Below are 16,550 nucleotides of genomic sequence, written 5' to 3'. Positions count from 1 at the left end.
ATGATAAAACAGCATTACCTCAGGGAAGAAACTCTTCCATATTGAGCTGTCTCTCAGGCATTCTTTTCTCTCATGCTGGTTCTTGAGGATTGTCTTTGAGTATGTTTCTCTCTTCGAGGCAGCATGTTATGGCAGAAAGAGCATGAATCAACTTGTCATTTACTCCTGTGTTGTACACAGCCTCAGTCTTCCCATCTCTGCTGGTGTTGGAGGGTTGCCTGCCGAGGTGGGGGGCAGCTGTGGCTCACCGAGCTCATTTATTCTTTTAAGTCTTACTGAGCCTCAATGTCCTCATCTGCAAAATGGGAAAATAATAGCACCTGCTGCACAGTTTTAAGAAGACTGAACTGGATAGTACACATGGAACTTTTAGCAGAGAGCTTGGTGGTGGTGATTACCAGTGAATGTGGAGGCCACCACCCCTCTGGCAGTTACACAGAGAGTGCTCTGTCTCTCGGACTCTGATTTAGTCTCTGCCATGCCCTCTCCTTCCTTCCTCCATCATAGCCTGTCCAGAGAGCTTTTCAGACTGTTGCTGGGCACCAGTGGGTACTGTGGTGCCCTGCTTTCCCGACCTATGCTGTGACCTCTGACAGCGTGTGTGTTCATTGATGTTCCTTGTGCCTTCTGTGGTTCTTTTTCTGTTTGGTACCATTAATTGGGCAGCTTCCAATGCTTACAGTGCTCTACTCTGTGGATCTCTCCCTAAGGTACTAGGGAACAGAAACAGCCTTGTAACAGTGAACAGTGCCACATGAATCCTTATCGGAACAGTAGCATCCTGTGCAGATATAGGAGAGGGTGGTAAATGAAGTCATCTCTAGGACAGATGTGAAATAAGAAGTTACTCAAATGATCCTCTCTCCTGGGAGTATAAGCACTGGGAAGGATAGAGCGACAGATTTCTCAGCTAGATATCTTTGCGGTAGTATTAACTACCATTTATTGGGCATCTGATATCTGCAGATGTCCTCAGAACGTTAGGTGAGCTCTTTCATTTAATACTCATGGAAATCCTAAGGGATATCATCATGCCATCTTAAAGATGAGGAGACCAAGGCTTGGGGTGGGAGTGAGTGTGGTGCTCAGGTCACAGCTGTAAGCTGGCACAACTGCAGAGCTTGTGTAGCTAGCCTGCATGCCGCTGCCTCTGTGTAGCCATGGTATCCTTTGAAATTGCCTTGCACCTCACAGTCTCCTTTTCCACCTGAATTCCCAGTCAGTCCTCACATCAGCATCCCTAATTTTTGTTCATTTCCAGGTACAAGTCGTCCTTGTTCCCAGGCAACATGGAGACACTGACAATTCTAAATAGTTCCCCGATGGTGGTGGAGGCGTTCTTCTGTTTTCAGAACGATGTCAAAGCAAACACCTACTTCCTGGAGCCCATCAACATGGTTCTGAAACCCAATGAGATGCAGGTACAGTCGCAAGGAAACAGGTCTACCAGGGCAAGGCTCTCTTGGGAAATCTGAGGCCTTGGCATCCTCGGTGTAAACATACTTTGTTTTGGCTCTCCCATTAGATGTTGAACGTATGGGCCTACCCTACTGCAGTTGGTGTCTTTGAAGACAGCATTGTCTGCTGCATCAAGGAGAACCCGGAGCCAGCCCTCTTCAAATTAAGCTGCCAGGGGGTCCGCCCAGAACTGGAGCTGGACCCCAGACAATTACATTTTGACCGGCTCTTGCTGCACAGGTCAGAGTTCTGGGTGGTACCAGAACTGGAATGAAATTTAAAGAACATTTCGTTCTAAGGGGACCAGCTCATCCTGACTTGCTAGGGACTTGCCTGGTTTTCGTATTGAAAGTCCTACATCCTGGGAAACTTCTGGTCTGTACAAATCAGGATGCTTAGTAACCCTCTGAGTTCACAGCCTGTCAACTTGGATTCAGTGAATGGACTTCAAAATGGTTAGGGACTCCCTTAAGATCAACTGCCAGAGTGCGTGCATATTTGTGTTTTTCTCAGAAGAGGGACTAGCTTTTTCCAGATTTTCAGTCCATTACCCTAAAAGGTTAAGAATCTTGGCTCTAGAGATTAGAGGAGAAACAGAACTTACATATTCATTCACTGAAATTGTACTATTCTAAATAGAGAATGTTCATTTCTGAGGAAGCTGGGAGAGAATGTCGATATATGTATCCTGCATTCCTTGATCATCACAGGTAGCCTCATTCCCTGATGCATACTTATGAGTGAACTAGCAATAATTGTGACAATCAGAAGTGCTTCTTCTGACCTGCCATAATAAATCAAATCATTTGAAACTGGCAACATTTCTTTTGGTCTCTGCAGAAAAGACTCCAAGGTGGTTCTTCTCCGCAATCTCACACTACTGCCCCTGGCCTGGAGGATCACCAGCCTGGAGCACCTGGGCGAAGACTTCTCCGTGTCCACCATGCAGGGGACCATAGCCCCCAAGGCTGAGCATAGCCTACAAGTGCACTTCCAACCCTCCAAACCCGTCAACATCAAGAAGGCGATTCGGTTGGAGGTAAGGCTTCATACATCTTCAGACTTGGTCACCAAAATGTGTACACACTGGGTTCCCTGATACGCACACTACCCCCACACATACCCACCAGGTCTCCATGTTACACGCTCCCATCTGATCCCCGCTTCAGCCCCCAATGCACAGTATGCTGCTCTGCACACAACCGTAAGCTCCATAAAGGCAGCGCCGTTCATGGCTGGCTGCCCAGTGCCAAGGACAGAGCACTCAATCAATGCAGAGTGAATGAATGAGTAAATGAATGAAGGGAAGGCATCACTATTCCTCGGGAAACATTAGGTTTCTGGTTTCAGACCCCCAACACCAGTCACCCCTCAGAGTCCTAACTCAGTAAACATCAGCCTCCATCCGGTTGCTCCCAGCAGACACCTAGGAGTCATCCTTGATTCCTCCCTTTCCCTGATGGCCTCCCCTCCAACCCAGTCCTCCAGCAAGTCTTGTCAATTCTGTCTCCCATTGTATCTCCTGCCCATCCATTTCCCTGTCTCCACTGCCCCCACCACCCTCATGCAGGCCAACTGCAGTGCTGCTCACCCAGACTTCTGCAGAGGCTTCCCTCTTCCCACTCCCCGCAGGTGTCCAGAGGGATCTTTACCATGTCAGTCAAATCGGGTCACCCCTTCCTAAAGCACTAGGCTGTCTTCCCCTTGTGGTAAGAATAAAGTCCAGGGTCCTCACCTACTTCTGAGTACCCGCCTGCCACTGTATCCACATCAGGCTTTTCCTGCCTTGGGGCCCTGGCCTTGCAGCACCCCTGCCAGGAATGTTGTCTCCATGCTCTGTGGTACATTGGCTCCTGCCTTAGGGTCTGCTCCACAGCACTGCCTGCACTGCCTGTTCCTAATCATCCCATTGAGGAAATCTCATTATGTGGAACTGCTCACCCTGTCTTCTGTCCTTCAGAGCACCCACCCCATTCAGAATCTATCCTGTTTCTTTCTTTACTTCCTTATGTGAACTCCACTGGGGCAACATCTTGCCTGACTTTCTCCTCATCTGCATTAGTTTCCTAGGGCCTCTGTGACGAATGACCACAAAGTGAGTGGCTTAGAGCAACAGACATTTATTCTCTCGCAGTTCTGGAGGACAGAAATTCAAAATAAGGTGTCTGCAAGGCCATACTGCCTCTAAAGTGTCTAGAAAATAAGCCTCCTGTGCCTCTTCCAGCTTCTGGTGGCCAGTGGTGTCCTTGGCTTGTGGCTACATCACTCCGATCTCTGCCTCAGTCTGCACATGGCCTTTCCCTCTGTCTGTGTCTTCTCTTCTTCTGTCTCTTATAAGGATACTGTCATTGAATTCAGGGCCCACCTGGATAATCCAAGGTGATCTCATCTAGAGAGCTGTAACTTCATCACATCTGAAAAAGACTCTTTTTCTAAATAAAGTCACATTCACAGGTTCCAGGGGTTACCTTTTGGGGGCCACCATTCAACCCACTACCACATCGTACCCCCGTTGTCTAGCACAGGCCTGGATATACAAGGCAGTCAGTAGAATCTACTGAGTGAATGAATGAAAGTCACTGACTTCTGATGCTTGAACTGATTCTGCAACAATCAAGAAGTCACCCAAGCTTCTCTTTGAAAACCCCCAGGGATAGAAAACTTACCAAGTAGCCTGATCTTCCTTTAAACATGTCTGACTGTTCATTCCTGGTTGGGTTGCACTCAGATTTCTCCCTGTAATTTACACACATTAATCCTGTTTCTACTTTTGGGGATCAGTCAATGGATCTAATTAATCTGTCTTATCACCTACCCAGGACAGCCCTTCAGATAGCTGAAAACAGATATTGATAGATTCGTTCAATCCGTTACTGTGTATGAAGCCCAGAGGTGACAGTCAGCATTTTGAACAGCGTTTTAACAGTCTGTATGCAGACAGGGGTCTCTGCACAGTGAATCCAGGCCACATAGCTGGTGTGGGGTCCCGGCTATGCCAGCTTCATCCTTTAGTTAATGTCTCACGGGGAGTCCAGGGGTTCCCATGGTGAAGCGTGAGGGTGCAGGAGGCAAGCATCAAGGGGACACGTGGAGAGGTCATCGCGGAAACATTTCTGTGATTTAACAACTAACATCTCATTCCCACATGTTCCAGCCAAAGCAGGCACAGTAGCTCTCCCCTCAGGCCCCCAAAGTAGTCTAAGGCTTCCCCTCCTCAGGTTATATTCCTTCAACATCTACGCAAGGAAATGCCTTGCTTCCCGGTCCCTTTGAAAAGCGCTCTGGTGAAATCTAATTGATTCTTGTACCTCTTAAACTGTCCTTCTTATTTTCCTCAATTACAAAATTTAATCCCCCCCCCTCCCCTGCCATCTGGCAGAGAAGCAAAGAAAATAAAATGCTCTGGGTACTTGGTATCTATCAGTAGAAAAGAACTATATAAATTCTGGACCTGATAATCCAAGTTCCTTGCCTTATTTTTCCCTCCTGCTGCCGGCCCTTCCTGTCATCTCTGTCAGAGGTTGAGCATCAAAAGAAAGAAGGTAAACTCCAGCGGTCCAGTTTGCTCTGTGAAAGACTGGCAAAATGCTTGATGAAAGATAAGATGGAAACTCTGCCTTAAAACTTGAGTTTGGTGACAGCTACAGATGCCCCCCTTGGCACCTAAAACACAAGCAATGGGGAGCTGGTGACTTAGTCTTTCAACTTGAGGCTTCAGCAGAGAGGCAGGTGGTCTCCAGGCAGACGCAGGAGAGCCACGCCCACTGCCTACTGGCTCTTCTCCTCGAGGCACAGACCCTGTACTGCCCATCGTCAGTCTCAAGAGTCAAGAGCTGGAACCAGCTGACAGCTGACAGATGTTCCTCAAGACAGTGAGGGAGGTACTACCACCAGGAATGACAGCAGAGGGCACAGGGAGCAGATGGAGGCTAGGAGTCTTGCTTTCTTTCTTCTTTTTTCTTTTTTTTTTTTTTTTTTTGACATTTCCAATAGTGAATGATGTCCATTTTTCTAAATCCGAAACTTCCAAAGGAGAAATATTAAATGCTTATTTTATATGAAAACATCTGACTCATAGGTTGAATCAGAAACAAAGAACAGGACAGTGGAGATTTATAAAATCAGTAAAGCAAGGATAATTTAGAATATGAAAGTTTTTCATTCCAACCGACAGAAAAATGCTCTTCGGGTTTATTTGACTTGAAAATTCAAAGAATACTTTCCTGCAGTGTATACTCACAACCCAAACTCGGTAATGTCATCACAATCATGCAAATAATTGAAACCCAGTACGTGAACAAGATGGAAAATGCAGTCCCGTTTCCCCATCCTTTCATGCTTGTCTACACCAGGCTTCCCCCACAGGGTGTCCTGAAGAATACTCATCAGTGAAAACAAAAGCTAAATACATTTCAAAAATGTTCCTTACCACGGCCCCTTCTTCATGATTCCTCCTGCAGGTGCCATGGCTCAGGCTCCAAGCACCTCGTGGGTCTTGCTTTTACTGAAGAATTTCTCTTGCCCCGACAGGTTTTAGACGCAGACAACCTCGTTGGCGTTGTTCAGATTGAAAACATCCTGATCTTTGCCGAGTCCTACGATGTTGCCTTGGACATCACCTTCCCCAAAGGTCTGTTGACCCCTTCAAGGAAAGGGTGTTCAGAGGTCACATCTTTTAGGGCAGTAACGTTTCTTGTGTACAGAGAAACTGGTGGTTGTTGGAGAGAGAGGTGGAACTTGGGTAAATAGTGGTCACGCACGCTCCACTGGCGTTAGCAACGTTACTATGAATCTTAATCTCTTCAACGGGAGGCAACAGGGAGTGGTCAGAGTATAAAATCTGCGGAGCTGTCTTCTGAACAGTCACCTGAGAGTGAGTTCCTCTCTGCCTGCCTGTGTTGCTATTCTATCACTGCCCTAACAAGTTACCACAAACTTTGTGACTTACCTTCCAGTTCCGTAGGTCAGCAGTCCAAAATGCATCTCACTGGGCTAAAAGCAGAGTGTTGGCAGGACTGCATTCCCTTCTGGAGCCTCTGGGGGAGAACCCATTTCCTGGCCTTTTCTACCTTCTGGAAGCCACACACATCCCTCAGCTCATGGTACCCTTCCTCCATCTTCAAAGCCAGCAACATTGGGTCAAGTCCTTCTCAGGCTGCCATCTCTCTGGTTCTCCCACATCTGTCTCTGTCTTCTGCTTTGAAGGACCTCTGTGATTACTTGGGGCCCACCCAGAGAATCCAGGATAATCCCCATTATTTTAAAGTCAGGTGATTAGCAATCTTAATTCCACCTCATACCGTCATCCCCCTTTGCCTTGTAAACTACCATATTTACAGGTTCTGGGGATTAGGATGTGGATGTCTTCGCGGGGCGGGGGGTGGGGGGGTGCAGGGTATTATTCTGCCTACCACACTGCCCCAGCACCCAGCTTAGGGCCCTCCTTACTCCAATAGATCTCCCACTCAGCAAGGCTCGTAGGGTGTTAGAGCTACATGTTTGCCTAGATGTCATTAGTCGTATGTACAACAACGTTTATTGCAGCATTACATATGATAATGGAAGACTAGGAATGCCCTAAATGTTTATCTACAGTGGAATATTATTACTGTAGGACTAATATTGTAAGTTATGAAACAGGCATGTCATGGTATATTAGGCAGCCACAAAAATCACACTTACGGGGAATTTTTAATGATTTGAGGAGATGCTTATGATGTAATGTGAAGTGTAACAATGCAAATTTATACGTTATATCCCAACTCTGTATATTATACACAGGATGCAAAAAATGTGTTTAAACGCTGGGAGTTCTAGCTAATGAGAGACATGAAAGGAAGAGCAGTGGTCCTAGGCCGGAAGCTGGAGGGAGCCACCCCGTTGAACTAGGTGTTATTTACTAAGACTTGGTTACAAGAGGTTTTCCTAGCCACAGTGTTTTCAGGAAACATTCTCTGAAATTGTCGCCATGGATTTTCCATGTGGGCTGCAGCAGGAAGCTCAGCGGCTTCTCGCTCCCACGCCCACTCACCCCTCCCCACCCTGGCCCCTGCTTCTGCAGGAGCTGAAGGAGGCCTCGATTTTGGGATCGTGAGGGTCATGGAGGAGGTGAAGCAGCCCCTGCAGCTGAAGAACCGTGGGAAATACGAGATCATGTTCAGGTAACCCTAAAAATTATTGGGCACGTGGTCATCCACATCCACTCATAGCAAGAAGAGTATTGCCTGAGAGATTTTTTTTTTTTTTTAAGTCAATCAGGGAACTCATCAGAACCATCTCTGCTGTTAGGCTCTCTTGGCTTCAAGTGAATAAAGTCCCAACCGCTCTGTAGCCTAGAGCCACAGGGGTCTGGGGATGGGGAAGAGCCTGGGGCGGGGGGGGATGGAGGGAGGTTGGGAGGAGGAGATACTGGGGTGAGGGAAGGTCTTGGGGGTGGAGACAGAGACTGGAGGGGGCCTTGGCCTCAAGCCATCTTGCCCTCCTTTCAGCTCCTCTCTGTTTCGTAAGTTGGCAGTCTCCATAGGATTTCATGTTGAGAAGGGATTTTCCAATTTTCTTAATTTTAAGAAATACTGTATTATAGACTGCAAATGGTGGCCTGGTGGAATAGACCTCCAGCTTGTACTCATCCTTGAGATGAAAAAGGAAACACTAAAGAAGGGAGATTCCTCAGAGAGGAAAGAGTGGCGCTGGCTGCAGGGAGAGAGGAGGTCCCTCAGACAGTGCCCGCACTCATGGCCAACTGATTTTATGGAAGGTCATCCTTCCCCCAGAAGAATTCGGAGTTGATAAAGGGACTTCCCCCTCGCAGACTTGGAGACAGTCAGTGTATTCGTGATAGTTTCATTTCAGTTCAAAGAATGCTGAAATTAGAGCCGTCGCACCTCAAAACTACCATTCCTTAGAACCACAAGTTAAAATAAATAAATATAAATAAAAGCTAAACAAACCTAGAAGAAAGCCACAGTCACTTTGGAATCCGTCCTGAATGGAATCCTGCTCGTTGCGAGTTTTGTTTTAGATTGTGACAGGGCACGAGCTCTGCTCCTTTAGGCTGCAAGGAACAGAGTCTCCCTCACATTGGAGTAAGTGATCAGGACTCATTGAAAGGATGTGCAGGGACGTGAGGAAGCACAGGCTCTATACAGGCAGTGACGCAGGGCCAGGTCTCCTGGAGCGTGGGGATGACGTGTGGGTCCCCACGGCAACTCCAGGTGTCTCACTTCAGCTTAACGTCCTTGCTCCAGCTCCAGTCCCCCCTGCCTTCTCATGAGTCAGCTTTTCTCTGTGGCTTCTTACCTCCTGCGTTGGACCGTGGCCTCGCTGCTGAACACCTTGGCCACATGACTTGTGGCCCCACCCTTTCTCTCCTTCCTTAGATCCCTTGGCTTCTGCATCACTGTTCCCTCTGTGTCCTGCATGCAGTCTCAGAGCAGGGAAGGAGGAAGAGGGAGACAGAGGGACAGGGAGAGCGAGCAATGAGTTGATTTAGTTGGTCCTTGATCAGTATCACATGTTCCTATTAGACAGAGCTCTCCTGCAAGGACACCTCTTAACCACGGGCTAGAGATGGCTCTCTTTGCCTCAAGCACCAATGCTTGGCCTGGTCAATCCTGGCTAAAGGAGGGGTAGTCGCAGAGTACAAAGTGCAATGAACACAGCTGGGCATAGTGGTTAAACAGGGCTGGGGGCATGGCAAGCACTTAACAGTCTGGAGTCTCATCTCTAGTGTCTTGGGTTCCCTAGGTAATGACTAAAACTGACTTTTTGTTCTCGTTGCTCAGCTTTTCTGTGGACTCCTTAGGGATTTCAGCAACCAATGTCAGTTCCATGATCTCAGTCCAACCCAAGAAGGGCTCACTGACCACAACGGAAAAGCCCACAAACATCCAGGTGCTCTTCCGTGCAAAAAAGGAAGTGAAGATCGAGCACCAGCCAGTGCTGCGCTGTCAGGTAAGTGAGCTCAAAGGGAGGACTCATGCGGTGGCAGGCTTGGCGGATTCATGCCCAAAGGAAGCGTACGTGGTCTAACCCATGCTCAAGGGGGGGAAAAGGAGTGCTGGCTTGGTGGCAACCAGAGAGGATACACCAGGGCTTAGGAAACTACAGGCATGGGTAGGTCAGGTGAGAGGTGTGCAGAGTCATCAGAAATTGACAACCCCAGAGCAGAAATGTGGCCCCTGGTCTTTGGAAGAGACCAGCCCAGGGATAGGGAAGCTGAGTTCAGTCATCAAGTGCAAAAGAAGAGAGGGGACGTGAAAATGGGAGGCACAGGTTGTACATGTTGACCCATAGCTGGTACGTGGTAAGTTTTACGTTAGTATTTACTAGTACTGATAATGCAGTAATAGAGAGAGAATAAAATAAAGAACTTGGCTTCGTGTCAGTGAAGAAAACAGGGAACGAAGCAGACAGTCATAGAAATTCTGGAGCTATGCTGGTGGCTGACATCTTCCCAATCCTTCTTCCCATTCTAGATTATTGAGCCCAGTATCTCAGAAGGAGGTGCAATTATTGCCAGCATCCCAATTAAGTTCTCTGTGAATGCGGTGTTCTCCAAATACAGCATCAGCCCCTCCTCCATCATCAACTTCGGGGCTTTGATCTGTGGCACTCGTAAAAGCTCCTCCTTCACCATAGAAAATCAAGGTGTAATCGACTTCAAATACGCCCTTTACAGGCTGACAGGGGAGAGCCCCCTTCCTCAGAAGAAAGCGTAAGACAAGTATCTACTTAACTCACACCATTCCCTGGTTAATTAGTGCTTTATATCCTACCATGAGCTTTCATATAGTTTATCTAAATTCACCCCCAGTCCCCTTCTGTGGGTAAGGTTCCTAAGGTTTAGAAATGGCTCATCCAAGATTATGGAAGAAATCACCAGTGGATCTCAGTTCTGACCCCCCAGTCCAGAACCCACAGTTCTGACTCCAGATTTCACATGCTTTCCAACTTTTGTCCAACATATGAAACATTTTAACTGAACAAATGTAAAGTCTTCTGCTTGCAATTGTGCCTGTTGTCCTGGTGCTCCGAGTGTGCTGCGTTACTTACCAGTAAAGTCATTGTCCTGTCTGTCGTTCTGTAGGCTGTCAAGGGATTATAACAGCACGCTAAATCAAAAGAAATCATAGCTGTGCTTCCTGATGGGGGATGGCATAGGGTACCCTGGAAATTTGAACTAGAGAAAGCCTGGTGAGGCCTTCACCTTCCTGGGACTGTTTTTACCTTCTCCCCATGAAGACAATTTATCACAACAGCCAACTTAATAATTATTCCAACAGTAAAACTCTGTATTCTTCAAAAGGTGGCTGTCAATCAGTTAAACAAAGCAATTTACCTTTCCGAGTGCTTTTGGCTTTTATTTGATTGTTATATTCTTTTTTGACAAACTAGGGATGGCTTTTACCAATTCCCAGGTACTTTGTCTTGGCTTTCCAATGAATTGACTTTCTAAATAATTAGCCATTTAAGATTGACTTTCTAATTAATTGTTTTAAATCAGACATACAGCTTTACATTGTAATTGTTTTGTATGTTTGTGGCTCTCCATTTTGGCAAGGTTTGGACATATTAAGACATCTTTGGTGAAACTATCTGAAGTCTCTTGCTTCCAAATCTAATTTCAACCTAATTTTTTAATTACTTATTTTATAGTTTAAGAATGTTTATTTATAGATATTATCATTTTGTTTTGCTTTGTCATTTTTAATTTTAATTTACTTTTCATCTTAGCATGCACAAATTTATGCAAAACACTCAAAAGGGGGTTGAACTTCAGTTATTCTGGTCATTAAGCAAGTGAATGCTCAAATATATAAAACTCTCAAAAGTTTAAAATTGTATCTCAAATATATTTGAATATTTTAGGTGAACTGGCCTCTAAAAAACTAATTATTGGGTAAACTAGCTTTGAGTGAAGTGAACAGCTACCAAGACCTGTGTTTGTGCTATTGTTTACACTAAGTCTTTAAAACACCAAGACTCTAAATGTGAAGAAAGGGGACAGAATTTAATCTATTCGCCATTACACTTTTTAAGTGATATCAGATAAAAGGTTTGAAGTCTGCAAGCAATTTCCACACAGAACTTTCCAGTGAACTCAAGTAAACATTTAAAATTATTATATACTTGCAGTAATTTTTAATGTCCTTATGAATCATATTAAATAAATACAATTTCTGCGTACTTTTCTCACAGTTGTTAAATTCGTTTGGCTGATAATGAGTAAGCTGCCTATGCTCCCCGATGTCCTCTTGGGCAAGGAAAGGTACTTTCCTCCATTCCAAGGAGAAAGGACCTTGCAAGCAGACAGGCAGGTGGTGTTTAATGACCACCCCAACCTGAGGATGTACTTTTTTTTCTTTAATCAGAACCAGCCATGTTAGACATGCAAGATCCCGGGAAAGCGAGAACTTCTACAAGACTGGACCTTCCAAAGCAACCAAGTTCTCTGACTCTGTTCAGAAAGAAGTAAACATCATAAACCAGGTGAGCACCCTTTTCTTTGTTCACAGAAATCCTGTAAGGTCACCTGCCAACTAGTTCTTGAAACAAATACCTCCCTAGGATAGCAGGATTTGAATTTTGAATATTCCTACTAATGGCAGGAATATTAAATAGTTATAATGAAATAGCACTTTCATCTTAAAATAAGGAGTTATTACTTTTAATTTGGATATCCTCTTTTGCTTTAAAACCTTTATTGGCACCTCATTGCTTTAAAATTGGTGTCTACTTTTCATAAACATTTTAATCAAGAATCATTTGTTGATATGAAACAGAAGCCCATTCAGATTGGCTTAAGTAAAAGGAGATTTGAGACTTTTACTTCTAGTAAAATGAAGTAGATATATTTCTCCCTGTTCTTCCAGCTAAGTACAACTAAAAACCATGGACATTATGTATAAAACAAACATAGAAGACTAAAAAATGGAGAGGAAAAAATCACACCAGCTAGGGTCCTTGGGACCCAATAGACATCACAGTGATGAGTTCCCTGAGATTCCTTTTTGCTTCATATATCCCAGATTGTGTGCTGGAAACCAGCAATCCAGAAACACCAGCAAGCAGAGACCAAAAAAGGCCCCAACAAAAGCCTGCTCTTTCTAGCCAAAGGACCGGGAAAAGAGTAGCCCAGCAAGACAGAAAACTTTCAGATAACAACTGTAATATTACAGTCAAAAATGACCGAGAAATCTGTGGTCCTACCCCACATATTTCAAGCAAAGACCAGTGGGGAGCCTGGACTTCCCACTCAGTCCAGGCTACAATGAGGTGTCCTCACCCCCTGCCAAAGTGATGGCCAAGAACACTCGGTAGGGAGCCAGAGATTCATTACCCACCCCCACCTCCACCATTGTCAGTGGAGATACTGCATGGGGAGCCTTGACTTCCACTCCAACCCACCGGTAATGAGACGTCTTTCGCATACCACCAGTGGACCTCCTACCCCATGGAATCATCAGAACAATAATGAGACACTCTTACTTCTCCCCAACAGGGAGGTTTTAGTCAACGCCTAGTGGGGAATTGGAACTCCCACCCTTGCCTGGCAGTAATAAGAAGTCTGAGTGGGGAATCTGGATTACTATCCCCACCTGGCAGTAACAAGGCAATGCTGCCCCTTCCCCTGCCAGAGTGGTGTCAGAGAAAGCCAGCTCAAACAGAAGTCAGATAAGATCCAGAGTCTCATAATGTAATACCCACAATGTCCAGGTTTCAACAGAAAATCACTCAGCATACCAAGAACCTAAGATCTCAAACTAAGTGAACATAGATAGCAATAGGTGTGAACATTGAGATGGCCAAGATGTTAGAATTATCTGACAAAGATGTTAGAGCAACCAACATAAAACCTCTTCAGAAAGCAATTACCAATATGCCTGGAATAAATAAAAATATAGTAAATCTCAGCAGGGAAAGAGAGAATACAAAGAAAAACCAAATGGAAATTTTGGAATTGAAAAAAATAAATCACCAAAATTTAAAACTCAGGGGGCGATTTCAACAACAGAATGGAGGAAACAGAGGAAAGAATCAACGAACTTGAAGACACACCAATAGAAATTCCTGTGTCTGTTTCCTATCACTCCCATAACAAATTACCTCCAACTTAGTGGCTTAAAGCAACACAAGTGGTTTATCTTCTGTGGTTCGGTAGGTCAGAAGTCTGACACAGGTCTGACTGGGTTAAAGTCAAGGCATTGGCAAGATATCTGGATTCTTTTCTAGAGATTTTAGGGGAGAATCCATTTTCTCACCTTTTCCAGGTTCTAGAGGACACCTGCATTCCTTATGCGTGATTCCCTTCCTCCATCTTCGAAACCAGCAGTGGCGGATCAGGTCCTTCTCACATCACATTACTCTAACCTTTTCCATAGTCACGTCTCCCTCTAACTCTCTGATGCCTGTTTCTTCTGTTTCTAAGGACTCTTGTGGTTACGTTGGGCCCAGGATAGTACAGGGTGATGTCCCCGCCTCAAGTTTCTTAATTCAGTCAAATCAACAAAGTCTCTTTGCCACATAAATAATATATTCACAGGTTCCAGGGATTAGGATGTTGACATCTTTACAAGAGATGTCCAGTCTTAGGTGTCTTGGGATGCCCAATCTAAAGAAAAGAGAGGGCTTCCTAGGTGTTGCAGTGGTTAAGATCCGCCTGCCAATGCAGGGGACACGGGTTCGATCCCTGCTCCAGGAAGATCCCACATGCCTGGAGCAACTAAGCCCGTGCGCCACAACTATTGAGCCCATGTGCTGCAACTACTGAAGCCCACGTGCCTAGAGCCCGTGCTCCACAACAAGAGAAGCCACGGCAATGAGGAGCCCACGCACCACAACGAAGAGTAGCCCCCACTCACCGCAACAAAAGAAAGCCTGCGCGCAGCAAAAAAGACCAATACAGCCAACAAAATTAATTAATTAATTAATTAATTAATTTTTAAAAAGATTAAAAAAGAAAGAAAAGAGAAAATAGGCTATTTTGAGTCTACTGAAAGTCTGTTTAATCTAATGGGAAAAAAATGAACAGACCCTCAGGGACCTGTGGAACTATAACAAAAAAATCTAATAACCCTATCATCGGAGTTCCAGAAAGACATAAGAAATAGGTAGGGCTGCAGAGGAAGCCAGGATTTGCTGTTAACTTAAACCAGTGTTAGTATCAATCAGGGTGGGTTATTGTCATGGTAAAAAGCAACCCTAAAATTTATCAATAGCTTTAAACAACAAAATTCTATTTCTTGCTAATGTCTGTGGGGGAGGAAGGAGGACACTGCTCTGGTTTGCCCTTACCTCAGGCCCAGGCTTTTGGGTTGCCATGGCAGGCAGAAAGGGAAAGTGTGATAAATTATACACTGTCTCTTAAAATTACCCCTTGAAAGTGACATCCTTTTCTTCCGCTCACAATTCACTGGCTAAAGAAGTTATGTGGTTTAATGTAACAACCACCTGTTAAAAAAAAAAAAAAAGAGCTAAAAATATTTGATGAACAGCACCAATTAAAGGTTATCAGAAGATATAGCACTACTCTTTCTTATTTTGCTTCAATCAGGGGTTCCTGCCCTGCAGTTCAAGGCCTCCCAGTTCAAGGGTATTGAGTGACACAAAGCAAATAGAAGTATTCTATTATTTTATGTCACTTTGGAGAAATTTTTGCTACTTTCCTGAAGTAGTTACAAACAGCTTTGGGATGCTCTCCATGGTTCTTCCCCTTCTTCTTTCTTCTTTTCATCCTTCCTTCCTCTCTGCTCTACTTCTCCCCTTTTACCTATGGAAAGAAAGTGTGTTGTATTGAAGAGGGAAATATATTAGTAATTACACTACTTAGTTGCTTAATGGTTAAAGTAAGAAATAACCTTTACTGGGTTACAGTGGTTGTAGAGCTATAATAATGTAAAAATTATGTATATAATATGTATTACATATGTAACTAATTTGAATGATCTGTTATTAGAAATATACTAAATTAGTACATCTGAGAGAATAAGAGCAGTCCCTGTAGACACATATAGGGTAAGGAGGAGGTGCTTGTGGATGGCTGTTTACATTCTAGCTACTACTTCACCAGTGAAGTAAGGAAAGAACATAGTTGGTACTCAAGCAAGAGGAGCAGAGGATTCAGCCCAACTCTGTTACAAAGTCTCCACTTAATTTAAGGATATTATAATGTCCTTAGAGGATGTATATAATATGGAGGAGGTATAATATGCTATTTTAAAAGCACATTCAAATTAAGAAAAATGATAACTAGTCATGGAGTAATGGTGGACTAGCTAACTCTACCCTGGAGAAAAGTCTGATGGAGTTAGTGGTGGTGTTGGGGTCGGGGTGGGGGATATTGAAAGGAAAGAAAGAAGGAGTGACATTCTTTGGAAAAGGGTCAGGAGTCACACTGGCAAGGCCTGTTTGGGGAGACTTGAGCTGCCTCTCTTCCATTGGGTGGGACTGATCAGCCTGAATAAACCAGGTACACTGCCTCCTCCATCTTATCTCTTTGGATGAATGGGAAGCAGCCATAGATGGAGGCTTTTCCTTGTGACGCTCTCATTTAGCGGTTGGTTTTTGTTTTTGTTTTCATTTTTGTTTTTAGTATTGGAGTGTGTTTGATTTGCAGTGTGGTGCTGATTTCAGGTGTGCAGCAAGGTGATTTGGTGTCGTACATAGACACGTGTCTATTCTTTTTTGGATTCTTTTCCCATATAGGTTATTGAAGAGTTTTGAGTGGAGTTCCCTGTGCTAGGCAGTGGGTCGTTGTTGATTATCTATTTTATCCATTTAGTAGTTTTTTTAATGTTGTTATAAAAGGAAAATAGTCTCATCTTAATCTAGTTGAAAAGTAAAGTAGAAAGAAGCATAAATAATGCCTAATCCTATCACCCTGAGTTAGTTATTGAAGACATTTGGCATATTTGCACAATTGAGATAATGTATTAATAACTTTATACTCCTATTTTTTCACCTACCTTTCTCATAAGCATTTTCCTCAGTCATTTAAACCTTTCATAAATACAGTTTTGATTCCTATGAAATATCCTATCATGTGAATGTACAAAAATGTTTCCTTATTTTTTATTTTGTGTAAAATAATT

General features: G+C 44.3%; 1 protein-coding gene across 1 annotated transcript in view; it reads left to right on the top strand.

The window, feature by feature from the left end:
• The window catches only part of HYDIN (HYDIN axonemal central pair apparatus protein), a 346,192-nt gene that overhangs the window by 273,258 nt on the left and 56,384 nt on the right, over positions 1-16,550 (top strand). Inside the window, exons 50-57 of the mRNA XM_057713331.1 lie at positions 1,262-1,421; positions 1,526-1,698; positions 2,299-2,497; positions 5,989-6,088; positions 7,520-7,619; positions 9,243-9,411; positions 9,936-10,174; positions 11,832-11,949. Coding sequence (XP_057569314.1) covers positions 1,262-1,421; positions 1,526-1,698; positions 2,299-2,497; positions 5,989-6,088; positions 7,520-7,619; positions 9,243-9,411; positions 9,936-10,174; positions 11,832-11,949 — 1,258 coding nt within the window. The remainder of the gene's footprint in view (positions 1-1,261; positions 1,422-1,525; positions 1,699-2,298; positions 2,498-5,988; positions 6,089-7,519; positions 7,620-9,242; positions 9,412-9,935; positions 10,175-11,831; positions 11,950-16,550) is intronic.

Source organism: Hippopotamus amphibius, chromosome 16 (genome assembly GCF_030028045.1).
Source record: "Hippopotamus amphibius kiboko isolate mHipAmp2 chromosome 16, mHipAmp2.hap2, whole genome shotgun sequence".
Lineage (NCBI taxonomy): Eukaryota > Metazoa > Chordata > Mammalia > Artiodactyla > Hippopotamidae > Hippopotamus > Hippopotamus amphibius.
Note: the sequence above shows the minus strand (reverse complement) of the source record. Positions and strands in the feature narration are given on the sequence as shown.